The sequence below is a fragment of the Falco cherrug genome, chromosome 3 (genome assembly GCF_023634085.1).
Source record: "Falco cherrug isolate bFalChe1 chromosome 3, bFalChe1.pri, whole genome shotgun sequence".
NCBI classification, from domain to species: Eukaryota; Metazoa; Chordata; class Aves; order Falconiformes; family Falconidae; genus Falco; species Falco cherrug.
The window spans coordinates 35,518,020-35,540,644 of NC_073699.1; the positions used below are offsets into that span (position 1 = coordinate 35,518,020).

The 22,625-nt window shown below is 45.1% G+C and overlaps 2 protein-coding genes across 2 annotated transcripts; one reads left to right on the forward strand and one right to left on the reverse strand.

Annotated features, from left to right (window-relative positions):
• Positions 1-581: 581 nt before the first annotated feature.
• Positions 582-5,979, forward strand: RBIS (ribosomal biogenesis factor). The gene is made up of 3 exons (XM_055706105.1): positions 582-744; positions 4,103-4,219; positions 5,535-5,979. The coding sequence occupies exons 1-3, from the start codon at positions 625-627 to the stop codon at positions 5,601-5,603; spliced, it is 306 nt and encodes a 101-aa protein (XP_055562080.1). The 5' UTR covers positions 582-624; the 3' UTR covers positions 5,604-5,979.
• E2F5 (E2F transcription factor 5) lies at positions 5,659-20,729 on the reverse strand. Its single transcript, XM_055706099.1, has 9 exons — positions 20,493-20,729; positions 14,473-14,582; positions 13,643-13,806; positions 12,401-12,442; positions 10,887-10,951; positions 9,023-9,287; positions 8,140-8,340; positions 7,696-7,740; positions 5,659-6,403 (listed from the first exon to the last, which is right to left on the reverse strand). Exons 1-9 carry the CDS (start codon positions 20,622-20,624, stop codon positions 6,294-6,296), a joined length of 1,134 nt encoding a protein of 377 aa, XP_055562074.1. The 5' UTR covers positions 20,625-20,729; the 3' UTR covers positions 5,659-6,293.
• Positions 20,730-22,625: the final 1,896 nt, after the last annotated feature.

The following is a 22,625-nucleotide window of genomic DNA, read 5'->3' on the forward strand; positions in this document are numbered from 1 at the left end:
GCGGCCGCCCCCCAGAGCAAAGCGAGGGGCGCCCCGCCGCCCCCTCCCGCCGGGCCCCGAGGGGAGCCGACCCGGAGATGGAACCGGCCGGAAAAACAGGCACGTTTTACCGGCGAGGCGCAGGAGTCAGAAGGGTTTCCCACAACACACTCGATTTTATTTTTCTTTTTAATTGTTTATTATTTTAAACCCTGTGTTTCAGGGACTGTCACGCACGTGCCGTGGTACCGTGGCACAGCGCGGCTTCCCCCGTTGGAAGCAGCCTGCGGACACGGGAGCCTGCGCGGCAAGCGGGGAGTGCACGCTGGGACGGGGACGTCGCCCCCCTGCTCCCCGTCCCCCCTGCTCCCCACGCCCCGCCGCTCCCCGTCTCCGTCCCGGCTCCCCACGCCCCGCCGCTCCTCGCCCCCGCTCCCCATTCCCGCCGCTCCCCATCCCCGTCCCCCGCTCCCCACGCCGCGCCGCTCCCCGGTGGCCGCCGCGGGGCCGGGCAGGAGACAGGCGGGGGGCACAGCGCCCCCTGCCGGCCCAGCCTCCCAATGTCAGTGCTGGCGGGGGATCGGCGGCTTCCCCGGCGCGCGGGTGTGACGTCAGCCGGGCGGCCGGTCGCGCGCTGCCGCCGCCATGGGGAAGAGCCGGCCGCGCGCGGGGAAGGCGGGCAGTGTTTTCCGCATCGCTCGCAGCGGCGCCGCCAAGGCCAAGGCCAAGGGCAAGGCGCGGCCCGTCACCTCCGGGCTGAAGCAGGTGAGCGGCGCGGGGGGAGGGGGCCGGCCGGGGCCGCGGCGTGGCGGCTCCGCGCCGGAGGGCCGAGGCCTGCGGGCCCCGCTTGAGGCTTCGGCCTGGCGCGCCGGGCCGGGCCGGGCGGCCTCGCCGCCTCTGCGGCCCGCGGCGAGCGCTTGTGGCCGGGCGCGGAGAGCTGAGGTGGGCTGTGCTTTGCCGGGCGCAGAACTGCAAAGTACGCGGTTTCCACCCGAAAAATAGGTGTGTACGGGGACGTCGTCGTCTTCAGAAAGCAAAGCACAAGAAGTTGATTTGACGAATCTCCCGCAAGCACCTGCCACAAAAGGCTTCAAGCTGTTCCCCTTGACGGAAATACTTAGAAAGTATTCAGTGAGCTCAGGTCGGCTAGACCACGCGTGCGGCATCACTGTTGCTGTAATTCAGGGTATAGTTTAACAAAATGGCTTGATGCAGACCACCAGGCACAGATGCTGCAGGGGGAAGACCTGTTCCTTCCGCCGTGCTCCGAACCCCAGCCCACTTTACCAGGTTCTGGGCACTGTTCCCACAGCTCTCCTTGATGCTGGCTTGGGAGCTCAGTGCATACTAGGTGATTCAACTTGCTAAATCAACAGCAAAAGCAATTAAAAATGTGGTTTGTGTTTTTCTGTGCTGGGTTGACAAGTTGAACAAATTTCATTTTGAATGAGCACAATCAGAAACATTTTGGGGAGGAAGAACCAGAAAGAATGGAGCCTTTTCTGGCCTAGTAGCTGTTTATTTGTCCCAGCTGTGAAATAAAACCATGCCGGTGAGACACAGTGAATAGCTCTAAGGGCACACACTGCCTTATGTTTTACTCTTAATTCCTCTTTTCCCCCTTCTTGCACCTTAGATGGGCTGTGATGCTCTGCAGACCCTTCTGTGAGCTGATTTAACACACTAAAGCAATGGAAAAGTGAACAAGCAAAAATAATATTCAGCCGCTTTTGTGTCTGGAGAGTACGGCAGCCCAGAGGAGGGAGGGAGTGGGTCGTGTGACTGGGAGTGATGCAGGGAAAGAGGGATGTGGGTGATCTGATCAAGAGTTTTCCTCTTGGTAGCATTAAATAATTAAAACAGTATCTTCTTCTCAAACTTTCCCTCCAGCCTGAGTTGTGTGATCTGCTGAGACTTCAGCTGGTTCCTTTATAAGGGTATCTGATAATAAAAGCAGAAAGTTGGTGGTTTACTGTTCGCATCAGATTTGGTTGCAGTCTACTGGGCAAACAGAGTTAAATAGCAGCTCCAACAAAAGGCCCTTTGAGATCTTCTGCAAGCTAAAGCCACTTGACAGGCTAATCTGGTAGACAGACAGGAACGTAACAAACTTTGGAAATAAACATATTTTATGTTGCTGCTGTCACATCTCTACTTTGTCTAGAGGGTTCTGTATAATAAAGGGAGAAACAGGTTTTAAAAACATATTCATGAAAAGTCAGTAGGTTGTTAGGAGTAAAATTTTATTCTCTGTGTTTAAAACTGTTCTTTAATTCATTAAGCCTTTTGGGATTTACTGAGCTTTATAGGAAGATGATCAGAAAAAAAGATGTTAAAATACATTATTCTTTAATAGATAAGAGCCCATTAAAACTATTCAAACAACTTCTGATATAGATACACTTGCTAGTTATAGAGCCTCTTTCTTTGTACAAGTCCTGCTGGAGTAGCTGAGGATGTCGGGTATTAAAACTGACTGGATCCTTTCAGCACCCCTGTGAATCTGCAAAATGGTAACGAGCCCTGAGGGGAAACCTAAGATCTTTGTAAATTGGGTTGGCCACAGCTGCATCAACTCTGATTTGAGCTAGGAGCCGAGTCGATGTTTCTGGAGTCACTGTTCAGTTTATTATAAATTAAAGCGCTAATCTGAGTAGACTTGTTTTGTCAGCCTCTTGCCACTGCTTTCTTACTACTGGTTCTCCTAGTCATTCAGGATAAATGGAATTGTTATTAATGTATACGTGTTCTGAAATTATGGAAGCATTTGAAAGCAAAATGAATATGTGTAACCATTCACAGTTTGCTTCTGCCTGTGTAAATAGCTGAGAGGTGAATTACAGGGGGAGCCTTTGGAAGACCAGTAGGTATCCTGAAACTTCGGGTCACCTGAAGACAACGAGCATGCCTCTGGAACATTTGCAGTGCAATGGGCCAGTATCTGGAGGTGCTCCAGGCACTGGAGCAGAGGTTCCCCTGCAGCCTGTCATGGAGACCACGGTGAGGCAGGCTGTGCCCCTGCAGCCCATGGGAGTCCATGACAGAGCAGATACCCACCTGCAGCCCATGGAGGACCCCACACCAGAGCAGCTGGGTGCCCAAAGGAGGCCGTGACCTCATGGGCAGCCCGCGTTGGAGCAGCTCCTGGCAGGGCCTGTGGCCCCGTGGGTAGAGGAGCCCAGGCTGGGGCAGGTTTGCTGGCCGGGCTGTGACCCCGCGGGGGACCCACACTGGAGCCGGCTGTGCCTGAAGGACGGCACCTGGTGGGGGGGACCCATGCTGGGGCAGTTCGTGAAGAACTGCAGCCTGTGGGAAAGACCCACATTGGAAGTTTGTAGAGAACTCTCCTGTGGAAATGACACCATGCTGGAGCAGGGGAAGAGTGTGAGGAGTGTTCCCTCTGAGGGGGAAGGAAAGCGGAGACAACATGATGAACTGACTGCAACACCTCTTCCCTGTCCCCCTGTGCTGCAGGAGGGGAAGGAGGTAGAGAAAATAAGGAGTGAAGTTGGTCCCAGGAAGAAGGGAGGGGTGGGAGGAAGGTGTTTTTAAGATTTGGTTTTATTTATCATTACCTTACTCTGATTTGATTGGTAATTATTTTTTTCCCCAAGTCAAATTTGTTTTGCACATGACAGTGGTTGGTGTGATTTCCCTGTCTTTCTCTCAACCCACAAGCCTTTTGTTGTATTTTCTCCCCTGTCCAGTTGAGGAGGGGGAATGATAGAATGGCTTTGGTGTGCACCTGGTGTGCAGCCAAAGCCAACCCACCACACAAATGAAGGAAGAAACCTTTCCTGGAACTCCACTACAGCTGAGAAGCTGAGGGTGGTGTAACAGGGCTTGGCTTTTGTTTTCTCTGTGTTCTGTTTCTGGATCACTATGGGCTCCATTTCCAATAGAACAAGTTTAACTGCTTTCATAATTTCCAGTTTATTAGAACATTAGTATCACATGACTAGAAAGTGTAATTAAGTAACAGATAAATCCACTAAAAAGATATTTTGGAAGATACGTATGTAACACTGGCTGTACAAGTTGTACAAAAATGGTGTAATTGTGCATGCTAATAGAATTTCTCTTAAAAATACCAATGTGTTTTGTTTTGTTTTTTCCCTCCCAGCTAAACATTAGAAATGCTGAGAAAGTTAGCACAATAAATAAAGCATTTGCTGAAGTTCAGAAAGAAATACAGCAACTATCAAAAGGCACTGCAGCAGAACCTCAGAAGAATGATCAGGTAATTTCCCTTTGTAAAAATCTGAGGAGGGAAATGAAAGGAGTGTGCATGTTCAAAGCATATATTCTGGCTCTAAGACTGCAGGCAATTCATGCAGTTGCTTTAAAGCTATAAACCCAGCTTTATTAATTTAAGTTGTGTTGTAATGTTGCAATCTGGTTCGCATATTCAAGTGCTAGGTAGCTACTAAAGTAGAGAGAAGAGGGTGGGTAACCAAGCCAGAGCATGCTTCTAAAACATATTTTTAAATTATGTTCTCACCGGTTTTTAATTGATTTTTTAAAAAAGTCAGTTCCAGCTCCAGCTCTTTGAGACTTATGTGTCAACATGAAGAGACATAGAAAGGAAAGATGAACCTTGCTAATTCCCTACCCGAAGCATCTGATAGTGTTTTGAACCAAACAGTTCTGCCTCTTTTTGTTCCCGATTCCTAAACCTTCGTATTCCCTAATCAGAAGTACCAACACCTGCAACAGCAATTTCTGTACTGGAGCTCTTGCCTGTGAAATGCTGTCTTGAACCTGAAGTGCACTTATCTTCCTTTCTCAAGTCTTACACAGGGCTACGTGCAGTTTTGTGCAAGAAATAATTCACAGAGTGTAATTGCAGGCAAGCTCCTCCATATAAACTCTTTATGCTGACTCTGATGCTCTGGGCATGGTTTGGGGTAGAGAAAGCAGCGGGCTAGGATGAGGTACAGATGAAGCCATCCTGGCTGCTGGAGAAGCGGACATGAATTTTGTGTTATTTACTGTGCCTGGAGTGAAGAACTTTCTGTATAGCTGGGAGCAACAAAACAGGTGTCAGATACCTTAAGGAGAGGCTGAGGGGCAAAATGAAACAGGTGCCAGTACTGCCAGCGCAGGATGAGGCCAAGCAAGGGTTTCAAGGCAGTTGGTGGAAGCTGACCTGTCCCTGCTGGCTTGCTATTGCGTGCAGCCAGGAATTCGGACTATACCACTGCTTCTGTGCTAGTAGGGCTGTACGTGATCATGCACGCTGTAATAGTACTTTCTCCGAAGTTGCAGAAGTGTTGTCAAGAGCACTTCTGAACTAAAAGCTGAGCCTATTTCCATTTGGCCATGTATGTTATATTACTGGTGTGATGCTTTGTCTTTTTCCTGTGGCATAAAGTATTGGCTACTTATCTGTCAAGTTCAGTGAATCCTGTAATCCCCCAAATCACTCAATTATGACTGAAAAATTAGCCTCAATCAAATATATAAAGACAAACTAATCTTCTAGACAATGGATGTTTACTACTGGAGTAAAAATAAATTGCTTTCTACTTTAAACTTGAACTTGTTTTTTTCAGGTTTCCACAAACCTGGAAGAGGAACCGGCAAACGTGGATGCTGCCACAAACCTATTATCTCAGTTGTAATACATAATGGATGATGAAGGGATCACAAGAAATGAAGATAACAGATACCAATGGCTTTGTTTGTACAATTTTATTTAAAAAATCTTGTTAATATACAAGTATTGGCACACTTTAATACAAACTACAAACAGACCTTTCCTATCATCTAGGAAAGTGGAATGTCAGAAGTCAGTGTGAGAAACTTAAAGTGCTAAAACAGAAGGCACTTCACAAAATTGGTTCACTGAAACAATTTAGCATAACTCAAGTTGATATCCTTCACTTTTCAGCTTGGCAGTGAAAGCTTCAAAACTGATTGAAAGGTTAAAGACAAAAAATACAGAAAGCTTCTTGGCAGTAAAGCTTCAAAGAAAATGCTGTTAACTGTGAGCAAGAAGTCTAATTGTGTTTTTTTTTTTTTAATGATCAAAAGGCTATAAAGCATTTTCACTTCTCTTACTGAAGGAAACTCCAAAAAATTGGATTACACAGACGACACTCGGATGAAAAAACGTGCCAGAATTTTTTATAAAAGCCCTTTTTTCTGGTTGTTAAATTTGTTTTGTGAAGTCGTTAAAGGAAGCAAAAGGAAATATACTCCCAGAGTCAGTGAACTAAGAAGTTATACATTCAGTATTCAAATACTTAGGTTATGAAGAAGTCTAGAATGTTATAGTTAGAGGTAGATAAGTAGTCTGGTTGATACAATATCTAATAATTTAGTATCTGCACATCAAAGAGATCACAGACTCCTTCATTATCATCCAGGTTAAAGTTGTAGTCATCTCCGGGAGTAGGAGAGAGTCGTAAGAGAGGAAAAACTGTAAAGCAGGAATAGTTTAGTTTAAATTAAAACACTTTTGGAATATCAGCCCTATCTCATTCAGTATGTTTGTCATCACCAGTATTGGGGTTAGTCTTAATAATTAAACCAGTCTTTATGACCTGACAAGCATACTAAGATACATACTGTGAATACCTGTATCGCCTTCAAACTAAGGCAAAGACAGTGACGGGTCTACATATTTTTGCTTAGTATTTTAAATGAATTTGCTGGAATAGAGTGATAGCTGTGGAATATGGACTTAATTTCTCCTTCTGCAGCAAAGAAGCTCCTGAGCAGCTTTTGAGACTTTCATCAGAAAGCCATCATTTATATTTATATTTCAATATTGCGTATGTCAGCCTTCAAATACTTATCAGTTTAAGTAAGGAAGTTACCATTATCCTTATTTTACAGATGAAAAATGGAGGCTAGCAGTTTCCTTGTGTGATGGATTTCAAGCGTGGATTTCAAGCTGTCTTTGGGGAGGAAATGCAAGACAACTCTCAGCTCTCATGCTGCACCTCAGGAGCAACACTAACCTAGTACCTCCTAAAAGCAGAGACTATTTCCATTTTAGCTATGTTCTGGCACATTCACATAATCCCATCTTGCCCCTCAGATCTTATAATTACATGGGGGTTTTTTGGGTAAGCTCTGAGGTCGTCTGCTTGAAGGGCAGATACAGGCTACCTACAGAGCACAGGGCAAGAGGAACAACCTCAGCCGAGTTCACCTGGCACCTCAGTGAGACAAAGCAGAGAGGCAAGGAGCATGTGAACTTCCTAGCTGTGGTTCAGCTCTGCATTTTTGGCCACTGAGGCGCAAGAGCAGAAACGGGTAACATTTGTCTGTTCTGTTAGTGTACCACAGCTGGTCATGTATCTGTCTGCATGCAGGCATGTATATGTTCTGAAATGTTTACTGAAAGCACCTGCAGGAAGCCTTAGGCAGAACAGAATTAAACCAGGTATTATTTTTTTCAAGGCAGCACTCTAGTTATCGGCCTGTTCTTTGTTCCTGACTTAAGGATTGGTGGGTTACTCATGCATGTAAGTATTTGCTGGATTAAAGCTTTCATATTTTGATTGTTAAATAAAACTGTTGCAGGGAATGGAAAGGGGAGCAAAGACAAGAATGACAAAGACAGAGAAGGCAGTACAGGGGAAAGAAGTAGTTTCATACTGACTCTTGGTATCAGATTTAACATACACCTACTAAGAGTGCTGTTCACACAAACCCCATGCTGCTACTTGTAATTATAGAAAAGTAAAGATGCTAAATACTTACCATCAGAAGACATGAGTTCATCAATAATATCCCCACTGATATTTCCTGTGAAAGACATAAGCATGTGTTTATGGAAGCCAACGTATATTCTCTACATTGAAACACTGAATTACAAAGCACAGTATGGCTCGTGCAGTGTAGAAGCTGTACGGATAGCATGCCATATGTATGTAAAATATACTCATCTTTGTATCCCTCAGGTTCTCCTGATACATTTCTCACACCAATCCCTTATAACCCTAGAGCCATGTACAGCATGAAGTTTATTTGGTGGCAGAGACCAGTATTTGCTCAAAACAAGTTTGCTACACAGAGCTGGCTCAGTGGCTTCATTAGGAGATGAAGAGGCCTGTCATTTCCTCTGTGTAACCCATCGGTAACGTGGTCACAAAGAAGGGCTCAGGAAACTAATAAAAACATTTAAGCATAACTGTTGCTTCCTACCTGCGGGTTCTTCCATCTTTGCTATGTCGAATGAGTTTGGCTTGAGAATGCAGTTAACATCCAGGGGCAGCAAGGTTTGGTAGTCACTTGAACTAGCTGTAGCTTGGGCGACATCTCCGGAGAGGCTGGGGTACAACACCGACTCTGGAAGGCTGGAGTAAGGGGCTGCCGGGGTTGCACTGTCCTGCTGCACGCTGCCGTCTGCAAAGCCGGAAAGGCATGGGATACAGTCCGCTACGGTAAAGGGAACACAAAACGCCCGCACCCAGCTTTGTCTTTTGAGGAGAACACGGCCGATGTCTGGGAGGAGGTGAAAGGAGTCTTCCCCCTTCTGAAGTCACGGGCACAATTTAATCAGGACCCCTCAGAAATGCAGTCTGTAACACCACCAGCATTTTCTTAAACCTTTTCCTATTCCCTTACTATTGTTGTGGAAAAAACACCTGATATTCAGGCAGTCTCTCACTGTGGCTATGTGGAAGAAGGTAAGTGACCTTGTGGCACAAAAGCTGGAACCGGTGCCTCTATTATCTGTCCCATTACAAGCTACATGTTCAAATCATACCCTGTCAGAGGCTGGTTTTGTCCCACGCTGCAATCTGAGAAGCACCTCAGAACAACTAACAGGATCCCACCCAGAAGCTGCTCAGTATGAGATGCTAAGCTACGCGGGAAGAATCTGTTTCACCAGAGAGAAGAGGAAGAGGCTTTTCTGTTAACCTCGCGAGAACTGTGAGTAAGCCCTTGGGGTAGTTTCTTAACAGGCAGGTGCTCACTATGCAAATTCTTGATCTTTCCTTTACCTACTACCTTTTCTAACAGTTTCTTCTTTCCCTCCAGTTCCCTTCCCCCCCATCTGAGGCAGGCAAAACCCTGGACCCACCTGATGGTGTGTCTGCAACTGATGTTTGCGGTAACTCTTGTCCTTGGTTGGGATCATGTTCTGGTGGATTTTGAGGAGCTGCAGCAGGTTTAAGGGGAGTAACTGGAGCTGCAGGTTGAGATGGGGGCTGTGCAAGGTCATCGGGCGGAGGAACTGGAAACACCATGGGCTTGGAGGAGCTCGATTCTTTATTTATAAGCAGCACATGGATAGGTCCTGAACTACTTTTAAGATGGATCTGGTATTTCTTCTGTCCATTCTGTCCCTGTGGAGGTGGTATATTATGAAAGTTACTGTTCCTTGAGAACTTGGAACTTTACAAAATTTAATAGTAACTGCATAGTTATTTCCCACAGAAAGTAATGAAGATTTTTGAACCTAATTCTCAAACTGATGCAGAAGATAAATACGGTGCTCTTCCAGTTAGATCACCAGGAAGAGCTGAGAACTGGCATAAACTTACCAAACCATACTCAGGAAAAAAAAAAAAAAGTATTTAAAACTAACACATCATCTAATAAAAAACCACAAGCCAGATCACAAACCTGCAATGTATTTACCTGACCAGAACACAGCTACAGAGGACACAAATATCCAATTCTTCAAAGTGCTTAACTAAATAAAATTCAAGTTACATGAGACTTATAGCAGGGCTTATATATTACCTCTTATCAGTAACAACAATGACAAGTTCAGAATGATCTTGGTTGGGATCAAGCATCCTATAAAATATTTGGATCTCTCACCCATACTGAGCGAACACTGGATCACGAGTTAGTGGAAACAATTTCTTAGCTGATTTGCCAGGCCTGCTTTTGGCAAGTTACTTAATACAACTGGGACTAGCTTCCTGTAGCCCAGTCTCAATGAGACCACTGACTCTGCAGTGGCTAATTCAGCAAACAGGTTTTCAGCAAGTATGTTCTAGGAAAAACATGAGCATGAGAAAAGTGGGAAAGAAGCCTCAGGGCAGGGGAACCAAAGCAAAAGCATCCAGCTTGAACTCGGTGCTAAAGACCTCAACAAAAAGTCAGAAAAACCCCAAACCCCCAACATCGCAGCAGCTAACTTTGGTCCCACAGAGAACCTTACCGTTCCCTGAACTGATTTCAGCAGAGATGGACAAAGATAGTACCACTGATAAGCTTCACAGTTCTAGCTCTGGATGCTTTTACAATATTACACTGTGCTTAGCCTCACTTAAAAATAGCTTGTGAAACCTCTCAGGTGAATTTCAGCCTTCTACAAGCATAGTGGCTATCGTGCTTTATACAATGCCCTCTCCCAACTATGTAAGCCCTATTTAAAACAGAGCACTGCAACAACAACAAAACTGAAGATGGACAGAGGCAAATAATTTGGCCTCCTATTTTAATCCTGCCCGTTTAAGCCTTTTGCCTAAAGTGAGACTGCAGTTTGTTTCTCTATCCAGTCTAGTACTACAAGACTAAATGTAAAACCTACAACTAAATCTAAAAGGCCTTTTCATAAGGTATCTGTGTTAACAATACAATAGAGAAATTTGACACATAAAAGTCACTGCTAATAAGTTCTCAAGGGAATTCATGACAATTAAGCCTGTTTCGGAAGGTTGCAACATTTAAAAGCAAGACGGAAGAAGAGAGGGCAAAGAAACCCACTATTCTATCTTGTTCTTAATAGAAGACAGAGTTACCATTAGTTTATCTAGGTGTAGAAAAACCACTTTTCCCTACCCAGCCTCTCCCTTCTCAAGTGAAACAATCTTAATTTATTTTTTTTTCCCCCTCACACACAGATAGAGGTAAATTCTCTGCTCTAATGTAGCTCTTCTTTTCCACTGCCCCTCTAGAACACTTAATAAAAAAAAGAAACAAGTACGTACCATTTCGGGTATAGGTACTTCTAACTGTGTGCCACAAGGTGCTTGAATTGCTAGAAGTGTGTCTCCTGGTTAAATAGCAATTTTTAAGAAAGTGTTAATTGTGAATATTTTTCTTAAGTCTTGCATGGTATCCACTCACATGAGATATGGTTATCCAAGGGTACTTAAAATACTGCATAATTCTAGCATAAATAAACTTGTGGTGGGACTTGCATAGTCCCTATAAGATCCAAGTATATCACATCATATAAATCACAGAATTCCAATACTTAGATCACAGTCGCAAGAACCTTTTCTCATAGCAGTACAAGATCTACCACTTCCTTTACCTGTTTGTTACTGTCCCTGAATCTTCTAGTTGTATACGTTAACGTCAGGTAAAAATACTTAACTAGTTTCTTTTTAGCTAAAACAGCTCTCTGGTCCAGCTCACTTTGTGGCTTTGAAGAATGGTGGGAGTAGAGACATTTAACAGAAGGAAGAAAAGGTATTAATGATTGTCTTCAGTGCCAGCACTTCCAAGTGTCTGAGCTCACGCCTTCTGCAGAGCATACAACTGGGATGTAACAGCTGGCTATCAAACTCACCTGTGGCTTACTACGCACACTAGAACGTGCTAAATGACTACAAGTCAGGAGATCACAATTACATTAACAGGACTGCTACAACCAGCCACACGTTGCAGGTCACTCACCTACCTACACAGCGTTGCCCCTCTGTCCATCACTTGGGAATAATGCTTTTCCTTCTCTGCCTCCTAAGAGGCACTTAGATGAAGTACTGTGTGACTGCTGTACTAGATGCCTCCACATTTTGTAGTAACGACTAACTTTTTAGTAATGGCTCATTTTTGTTAAATTCTGCAGTAGTTGTCTAATCTTACATTTTTACTGAAAAATTAATCCAACCTTCCTTGTGGCAAAGAGATGGTTCTGGGCCTAGCTGGAGGCTGAACAACAATCTTCCCTTGGGTGACCCAGGATCAGGAGAGGATGTCAAGGGGAGTAACTTCTGCCAGCAATTCTTGGCCATTTCTTCAAACCTCCTGTACAGAAGGAATCCTTTTGATTTAGTAGCAATGCTCCATCATTGAACTCCAGCTGGGTTCCATTTATACAGCATCATCAGGAGCTCGCTCTGGCCACAGCTGCCACCAGAAATTGTTATGAAATTTGGACCTGCTTGGTTTTTCTGGTGGGTTGGATCAAGATGTCCTGTCCCTGGTTCTGTTAAACAGCCTAAGGCAAGCTGCTACAAACTGAATACAAAAAGACATCCAAAACCAGTACTCCAAAACCACCTGAGCTTCCATTCCATACAATCTGTGACTACAACTAGAAAATGCCAGAACTTGCTAGTCATGAACATTGTGAAGGACATCTACTTAGTATTGATCACTATTGAGTACTTCAAAATGCTTGCAGGGAAAAAAGCAGGTTAGTTAAGAAGTTAGTTTTCAAGACGAAGATCATGAAATCCCTCAATTTAAGAAATACAGCCTAGTAACAACTTACCATTGAAGCAGTTGCAGATATCTTCATGGGTGACATATGAAAATGTAATTTATGTTAAGGAACATTTTTCTTAAAGCAACATGTAACCGTTATTGGTTGCCCTTTAAAAGAAGTTTGTTCAAACTGAGCCTAAGTAACAACTTATGTTGTTACTGAGAGGTGTAATCAAGGCATGACACTTGATTTTCAGAATGCCTAGTTAAAAATAGCAGAGTTCTGTCTTTTAAAGAAAAAAAAATCTGTGAAGAAAATACAAAAAGTTGCATAGCTTGAATGGGAAGATTCTTCTAAAAAAACATGTATAATCTTGTGTTGAAGAATACCACTTACCTCACTAACTTGACACTACAGAATTAATGTATCAGGGCTTCCAAGAATCACACAAAAATACTGTCAGAGGGGACTTGAGAGTTCATCTGCCATCCGATTCCCCCGCCTCAAGGTAGGATGAACTGTTAAGACATTCCAGACAGATGTTTGCCTCCCCACTTCTGGAAAACCTCCCATGATGGATATTCCACCACCTCTCTGGGGGGTCACTTCCAGTGCTAGCTCTCCCAAAGGAAAATTTCTCATAACATCTAACTTGAGTCTCCCTTGCTACAAAATCCATTTTACAGGAACAGTTTCTGTAGAGCAACTCCAGTAATTTTTAAGTACTTACCACTGGCGCTATAGATAAGAAGGGCACTTTCCTGCTCCCAATCTCAGGTGTCTATTTTTCTCAGTATCTTGCAAGACAGCTAAACACATGGCTACAAGTGATGTAGCTGGAATTCTCTGCTGATGGGGTATTTACACACAGGATTTTTTTCCAGTTTCAAACACAAGCTTCGGGACTTTGTCAACTCAATTCATCTTTGGGTAGTAACTTAATCTTTTTAAGAGAAGGAAGCAACACAAAAGAAGATTCATGTAAAGCACTAGTAAGAAAGTATAAATTCAAGTGCCAGAAACACCAGGGTTATATTTTGGACTTAAAAAATACTGACATATATACATATATATATATATATATCTGTGCTACATTATTTTCAGGTTACCGATCATACAGTCACAGAAGTTAAAAAGTCATGTAAATAAGATTTGTATTTTCTTTCTTTTTGAACCAAAACCTGAAAAAAATATTTGCCTTTCCTTGCTTCTGGATAACGTGGACTACATTATGCTTTATCCATTACCTACACTCTAACCATTGCTTTAATTCTATTTACAAGATGCACACAATTAATTTAAAAGGATATTGGTAGTTTGTAGAATCATCCATAACATTCTTGATACTTTGCTGAAGCCACAGTTTCTGCTGATCCAATTCTTTTTCTTTTAGCTCTAGATCTTCAATTTCAGCTTCCAGATACCTCAGCCTGTCTATGACTTCTTTTGTATTGCAGCCAGCACCTACTCCTCTTAAAAAGGTATAAGGGTTCATGAAACCACAAGTGAAAAACTAAAGTAAACATGCAAAGAATTTCTTAAGACTATACTTTCAACATTTTTGAAGTCTACTGATATTCAATATGACAGAAATGAGTGTTTACCCTCCCAGAAGTTTTTGAACAGAAAAATGAAAATTCTTAAGATCGAATTTAGAATTCCCCTCTACCAAAATTTATTTTCTTTTGGAATGCAGGCTTTTTCTGCATTGGAGCTGATTTATAGGCCCTTTCTCACTCTCCTCTAACTCTTAGCTTGGGCTTGTGACCTTCTGTCACAGAAGAGAAAATAGGCAAGGACTACAGGAGGGTAGATAGGTGGAGACAGTGTGTCCCAATAGGCCTCCCAGATTCATCAAGAGTAAACTTTTCAACTACAAGTGCTAGTTATAAAGTAGCACCACTAGTTTTCTGAACATTTCTCTCCTGTGTGCTTTCAACTTGGTATTATGTATCAAAGACATAAGTTAAAAGGAAGACAAATACAGTTCAGTTACAACTTTACTATAATTCTAAAATGTCATACTGCTCATTGATGAGCATCAATTTTGCGGTGTCATATTTAGTCAGGAGAAGTGGGAAGAAGCATTTTTTGTTGCTTTTGAGCACATGAAGATTTTTAGAACTGAGAAGGCTTACTTCCACTGAATGCTGTTTTTTGACTTCTTCTCAATGAGATCAATCCCCTCCAAAACATTGGTGATATCATAAATCCTCCTCTTCTGCCTCACAGCAAGTGTATCCGCAGCCTGCCAAGAGAACAAGTATCAGCAGCTTGCATGCTGAGGGCAAAAGACAGTTAAGGCATTCCCTTGGAAAAATGCCAACTAATGTCATTTTTAAGTGAGAAGGTTTAGCTCTTTGAGAAACAGACACCCAATCATGAATTCAAAAGCTCAGCACCTGCATGTAGCGCTACAAAGCATGCTGAGAGGAGTCACCTCTGAAGGCCAGCAGGCCTACCCTCATCAGGGAGGAGTTCATGTGTGTTGCAAAGACTGTGTTTGGTACTTGGACTATGCACAGAAGAGCTTGCAATGCGTGTTTTGAAGGTAGGGAAAAGAAGGGAAGGCAGACAGCAATGCCCTGCAGTGGAGCAAGCCTCTCAAGCCAATGACGTATGAAGTTTATCATCCCTTCTGCTGACACTCGAGGTATTGCAGTCTTTGGACTAAACGGTGCCAGGATACGAAATGACAGGGCTGTAATTTCACAAAGTGGCTGAAGGAGAGCTGCGATACTTCACGCCAGCATCATCCTCTAATGCATGAATCCACCTCACAGTGTACCTGGGCTTGCTCAGTCTGTCACACTGAGAACCAAGAGCTGTTTCACAGCCACGAGGACCTTGGTAGAGCTCACAGGGATGCTTGCTGCTGTCACACTATCCCTTTTACGTTACAGCTAGCTATGCCGTGTGCTTGTGTGCTGTCACAGCTCGCCAAAGCAAAGCAGACTGCCAGGCAGAGAAAACAGTCTGCTTCATGCCATAATTCTTTCCATGGTGGCTTTTATGTACCTGATGCAAAGACCTAAGATAATGTAAGCAAACCTGAGCCAGTCATGCCTTCCGCACCTTCAGCAGTTTGATGCTGTGAAGTGGCTCAAGTTCAAAGAATATTAGTTAAAGGTGAGAAAGCGAAGAGAAGTCCAGCTCAGATACAATGATTACAAGGGCTTACATGTATTAACCAGATTAAAATAAAAAAAAGAAGAAAAATAAAGAGATGGCTGGCTAGAAAAGACTTCTGCATCCCAAATTTGAACTAATGCATAAAGCAAACTAATTTCCACTATAAGCACATGATGACTTGTTTCAGTTTTTCCAGCAATCAAATTAATGCTTTTAGTGACGTAGCCTATATGAAGAGTACAACCCGAGACAACTGCAATTAGGAAGGAAAACCAAATCCATTTTATAGCAAAGTACATAAAACTCACAGTATTTTCTGAACCATGAACTCACTAATCTTCCAAAGAAATGACATTTTCCTACTAGCAAGTTAATTACTAGAACTTAGAAATACATATTTTTTTTGTTAGTGAAGTAAAATTAAAAGGAAAAAAATGGAAGAAGAATGTAGATTAAAAAAAAATACTCTCATAGCCATAAAGCATAAACACTGTTCTTTCGCCTTAACAGTGATGTACCTACTAAACTGTTTCTACTGATACGGTTATCGACATTTATCTTTTGCATGTTCTTCTGTTAAAACCTTTTCCTATCTAACAAAACAAAATACAGACAAATACATACAAAGCACACACTTTAGTTCTCTCCAAGGAAACAGGCTCTTCAATCATTTATATCAGCAAGTACACGCCTGCTAGCTTAACCTGCTCTTTTTGGTGCATGCATACACACCACTTACAATGATTGTAAGAGAAGCCTTCAAAATCTAGGAAGTGGCAAAACTGATGCCACCTGCACAACGTTTAACCAACACCTCATATATCGCATAGTCTTCAGAGGCTTAATTTCTACAAGCTCTTGGCATTATTCGGTGCAAGGAATGGACAGCACACACTTACTTAATCAGCTGTTATTCAGCTTTCTGCTTTTTCTGCTTTTTTGCCATTGCTCTACAGATGGATGTAGGATTAGTCTACTGCTCACAGTCCGAGCAATGAAGAAACTGCTCTGGAGACAGATTTCATTACCTCTTGAGATCTTCCAAAAGGTGTGCCTGTACAATATATAAATGCTTTACTAATCTTAATGTATTTTCAAACTGTGCTGGTGGTAAAATATACCAATGTACATAAATTTGTAGCTAAGATACCAAAGTTTAAGAATGAAAAAACAGCCACTAATTTTGAGTGCCCAACTTCAGATGTTTCAAAGCTGGCATAATCTCAATGCTATTATTGCATTTCTTACGCCCAAAGCATGGCTCCCATGAACACCAGCAGTGCAGACTCACCACGGCTGCAAACCATGCTCCGAGGACTGAGGAAAAGTACGCCACAGTTAGATACATACTCAGCTTGACTAGCCCTGTGTATAATTCGATCACAGCTACAAAGTCCAACTACTTACACCAAGAATTCAAGCAAAGATGTCAAACTGGGGCCAGTCTGGGAAGTTTAATACAGACATTCACCAGCTTTCTGGTGCTGGTCTCGTAACCTAATTATCTTTCCAAAATTTTATGGGGTGTTTCACAGATATTTTCAAAACCAATTGAAAAGTTCCTGCTTGACACTCTAGCAGTACCAGTGTGACACCTTCCAATAGGCTTACTGCTCAGACATTAAGTTCAAGCACTCAGTTCCTCCACAAAAATCACCCACTACTGACTTCAGTAATTAAAAGAGCCTGCTGAGACAAACCTCCTGTTGTCAAAACCACTTCTAAAACTTATCATTTCTCAGCTGACATCAAACTGTTGAAGCAGATCCAGCAGCACAAGAAAGGGACATCTACCACAGTGGCTCTGCTAACATGGTTTGACACAGCTTCCACATTCCTTCCTCTGAATCATTTGTATTTGAAGTTCCCTCAGAAAATCTTTTCAATGTGAAGCTGCTGCACTCTAGCTACTCCTTCTAGCATCTCCTCATACTTTGATTAAGTACATATCCAAGACAAGCACTATATGAGTGTCTCACCAACAGGTTTGGAAGTGAAAGAAAAACGTCTGAGCGCAGGGCTTTGGATCCATGTGCATTCAGACCGTGTAACTTCTGGAATACAGAAAACACGCTGTTCGGCACAGTTTCAGCTGCAGGCATGCACACACACACAACCCTGCCCAGAAATAAAACAACCAGCCAGAAAAAGTGTTCGGGTGCACTCTCACACAACTTCTTCTTTGCTCCCAGGCAGCTGACAAAAGGCGGCAGGAATCATCAGCTGCACATTCGCTGCGTTAGCACTGAAGAGCAGAGGAATTTGCTAGAACACCATGACAGTCATTAGTGAAAAGCTTAACAAAGCAGAAGGGCCAGCAAGGCCTGCTTGCTCTCCATGTGTCAAAGCAAAGAGGTCCTGCATCTCCTGGACTATGCTGGTAGCAGATGATAATGTCTTCTCCCCAAGATGACTGTCAACAGTTTGGTGTGAGTTTTAAACTGAACGGCACGCTTGGCAATCTATACGTGCAGTACTGAGTATCACTGCATCCATAAAGTTTAAGTGAATGCAAAATTTAATAGACAGGCTTTTTCTTCTTCTGTGGAATAGGGCAAATGTAAGGCAGTTGTCATGTGCACCTGATCAACACATTTCTAAAGGCAGAGGCAAACAAGCAGATTTTAAAGTACCTCATGTTTCGCACTGATGATCAGAAACATTACTTAATCATCAGTATAGCAGGGGTGGCATTCTGCTAGAAACCAAGCTCTTTTAAGAAATCAAGGAAGGAGAAATTGTATGCAACTGAAAAGAAAGAATACACGATGTTTTGGGCATCATTTCAGGTGGATTATCCCTTATTTGCTCATTGTGCTTTTTTCCTCTCTTCCCTGCAATTTGTGAGTTGCTGCCTATAGGAACTTTCTTTCCCCTCTATCTCATCCCTTAATATTTTATTCACGTAACTAGATTTCTTTATACAGGGTTATTCAGAGACAGCTATGCCGTTATTTGAGAACAGCTGTTTGATTTTAAAGTAAGCACTGTAGAATTCAAATTTCAAGTAAAGAAAATCCTCACTTCTGCTCCCACAGTTTGTCACATGTTAGCAGAGAAGTATCTGGCGCTAAAACATTTCAAAAAAAAGTTCAGCATACAGAACTCGCAGACTCCCTGCACCTCAAGTGAGGAACAGTGCCCCACATAGGATGATGCATCACTTCTGCTTCGTAACGGGTCAGCACACACATCCCAAAGCACCCTCCTACAGACCGCTTAACTATAATTATAGATGTATCCAAAGATCACGAGGAAATGTCCTATAGAACAGCTTTTCATTCTCAATGGCTAAATAACAAAGTTAGGAGTACACTTAATGTTTCCGAATTTTATTTTCTCCATAGTGCCCTGCTGGTTTTGCTACAGAAATACTATTCAGCAGCACATCAGTCAATACTTGTCAGTAGGGAGACTTCTGAAGATGTTCCCTGCATGAATCATTTCTTGGAACACAGTTCTATTTCAAGACTGTCCTATTCTTCAGTACCCCAAGCACACCGACATAACGTGTGTGCTGGTTTTCATTTTTCCTTAGGTATGTGGCATACTTATGAGAAATACTGGTTAAAAAACATACGTTCTGACTCACTGTTTATGAAAGTACCAATGACTTATGTACTGCAGTTAGCATTTACTTCCAACAAACAGCACCCTGTAATTCAGAAACCAGTCTCCAATAGGTCTTGAGCAGAAACATCTATGACTTGCTGCCATGCCCACCTACTTTTCCCTGGCTATCAACCCTTCCATTCCCGCTGGGTTGATACCTTCCTCACAAAAGGGAATCAGAAGTGTCATTCCTTCCCCACACACAGCCCGACTTTATTGTTCATACCCATCCCCTTTGGCCCTTTAAGCTGAGCTTTTTGGCCTGATGTCTTGCAAAGTGAGTATGTTTTGCTTCTCAAACTCACTTGCAACACCTCGCAGCATGCGACTGGTAATACACCCAGCTGCACAACAATCCCTGAGGTGGGGGCAGCCTAGTTCCGTCAGAGACAGTTAGATACTAAGAAGTTAATCAACTTGTCCAGACCACAGTGTAACTAGAGGAGGAATACAAAACCTATCGGTGTCTTCCCAGCTCACCCTGAAGTTGCACAAGCCGCAGTACCATCACTGAAGTGCTTGCTCTCTGACCAGAGATGCGCAAAAGAGCCCTGAGAACACCATTCACCTTCTGGAGCCCATTAAGCATCATCAACAAATAAGGCCAGTTTTCCAGAAAGGGCTTCAAGTCCCCAAAACAGCAAACCAGCTGCTCACTGAGCTGCGCTTGACTCCTCAGCAGTTCACGGAGGACCTCAGCCGGCCAGCAAAACGTGCCTTTGCCTCGACGCGGGGGCTGACAGCCGGAGGGCCCGGGCCGAGCCCCAGCCCCCTGCGGCGCGACAGCACGCCGGGGCTCCGGCCAGAGGGGGCTGGCACCCAGGGCCTCCCGCCACCCAGCCCCCGCCCGGCCCGGGGCTGGCACATGGTGGGCCCGGCCGGGGACGCCCTCCCACCGCTGACGCCACACGCCTTCACGCCGCCGAGTCTGCAGGTGGCAAAAGCGGGTGACGACGACGTGCCGCTCACCCCGCCAATTAAGCGCCTTTTATACACATTTTTAGAAGTACTAAAGAGGCGACGGTCGGGTTTTCAGGATGGTTTTCCCTGGCCAGAAGGGCATCGAGGGGGCCAGGTGACAAACGGCTTCAGGCAAGGGCCAGCGCCCCGGCGGTGCGGAGCGCGGCGGGACAGCGCGGCGGCTGTCCCCCTTCCCCGGCGAGCCACCTCCGCGCACGGCGCCCATCTTAGCCGCTTTCCGCGCGGGCGGCCGCCGGCCACCACCGCGCACCGGCAGCCCGCAGCGGCCCCGCCGCCCGGGGAGGCGGGGAGCTGGCGGCCCGGCCCGGCCCCGGGCTGCGCCGCCCCCGGCAGCGCGGCGGGGCTGTGCGCACCGGCCAGGCCCGGCGGTGCCGCGGGCTCCGTCCCCCCGCGGCGGGCAGGCCGCCGCCGCCGCCCCGGCCCGCCCTCGCACCGCTTTGAGGTCCAGCACGCCGTCCTTGGCCTCCTGCAGCAGCGACACGAACTTGGTGGTCAGCAGCCCCAGGCTCTTCTCGTGGCGGCTGCTGCCGCCGCCGCCGCCCGCCGCCTCGGCCGCCGCGGCCATGCCGGCAGCGGGGCCGCCCCACCGCGCCACGTGTCGCGGCCGCTGCAACGGCCCGAGCCCGGAACGGAGCCTCGGCCCGAGGGCTGCGGCGGGAGGGGCGGCGCCGCAGGAAGTGACGCCGCCGCCGTTGCCTGGACACCGGCATGTTTCGGCCGCGGGGGGCGAAGGGCCGCCCGCGGGGAGGGGGCCGCGGCCGCACCGCGGGGCCGCGGCGCAGGTGATGGGGCCGCGGCGGGGCCCGACCCCCGGGAGCGCGGCGGGGCGGCGCGACAGCCCGGCGGTCTCCAGCCGGCAGCGCCGCGGCGGACGGGCAGCCCCGGCACTCGGCGGGCGCCGGCCGCGCCAGGCTTCGGCTCGGGCTTCCCCGGTGCGGGTGGCGCAGGCCGGGAGCGCCTGCGGAGGGGAGAACCGGGCCGCCGGCGACCCGTCCCGGTGCCTGGCGTGCCCCGCCCGCCTCTCCCCTGCGCCGTAGCAGCTCCCTGTCACTCATTTCACCGGCCGCGTTTGACAGAAAAACGCCGAGATCGATTATAACTTAGGTCCTCAAGTCTCCTGAGGCCACCAGGCACGGGACACGCGGGTGGTCTGGCGAGGGGCGACCCTTCGGGCGCTTCCCCAGCCCCTTGCGCTGGTGTCCAAATACACCCGGCCTTAACCTTGCTCCAGGTGCGCCGCTTCCTCCGGTTACCGTCACACGGAGGTGAGAAGGCCCTGCAGTCCGTATGGCGTAAGGGTTCAAGAGATGCACTTCAAGAAGGAAACGCTGTTGGGAAAGAGGCACATGGATACCCTTTCACACCAGGCAGCGGAGTACGTTACGGAGGGACACTACAGCAAATGTGCTGTGTCACGTAGGAGCTGTACCTTCACAGATAATAGCATGTTCAGGGCAATATATGTATGTATAGAAGTAAGGAGCAAGCAGGGATGTGCTCTCTCTCTGGACCTTGAATCGTATTCCTCCTGATCTCAGGTGACAGGAATTTCCTGACTCCTTACACATTCAATATTGACTTAAATAAACCCATTATCTTGTCTGGAAGTGAAAACACAACAGAATCCAATAATGTGATTGATTTTAAATTGTCATGATGAATGCAGAACATGCCTTGCATCTGACAAGGTCAGAGTTCACATTTTGTTTGTATTTATTTGTTTTACACCTTTCAGTAACCTCAGGCTGAATTTTATCCTGGTGAACAGGGGATTTTGGCACAGCCTTGACCTACACCATATATTTATTATTTTATCATTTTGAAGGTAGAAATAAAAGCTTTAAGGAAGCCATGCAAGCACAAAGAGGGAAACAATGCCAAAGGCAGAATTAGCCAGAAGACAGACAAATCCAAACACTAGCCATGCATGTACCAAGTACTGTCATGTGGGATTTCTGAGTCAAGAGCCAAGGAATAGAAGAATTTACACTAAAAGCAGTAAAAACTCCCTATGATGAAGTAAAAAAATAATTTCAGAATTAAAAATTTGGAGGAAAAACGCTGAGCCAATATTCCTAAATTGAATCAAGGTAAGAGGAAGTTCTACCACCTTCCTGGTGCATTCCAGGTATTCATCACTTCGCCCAAAGTGTAGCTTGGTTGATTAAGAAGCAAAGAAAAAAGAAGTGCCCAAGGAAACGCTTGATAAATGTGACAAAAAAGCATTCTGAAGCAGTACAACCTTTCTGTGTCAGGGTTATCCATTTAAATACTATAGAACAGCTTTCCAGGTATTTCCTCACATAACGTGGCCTCTGAAGAAGCAGGAATATGTAGAGGGCAAAGTAAGAATGAGAAATAATTTTCTTCTGCATTTAGATAACATTGATAGATTCCTATTAGGAATGAAGAGATCACTGGGATGCTAGTAGACCAATAAATTTGGTTGATTTTAAACACCACAGCAAAATTTACTACACTGACATTCATTAACCCAATTGTGCTAAGCACTGGCTCTTACACCTTGCTAACTTACCACTATGTATTAATTTTTAAAGATTATCAA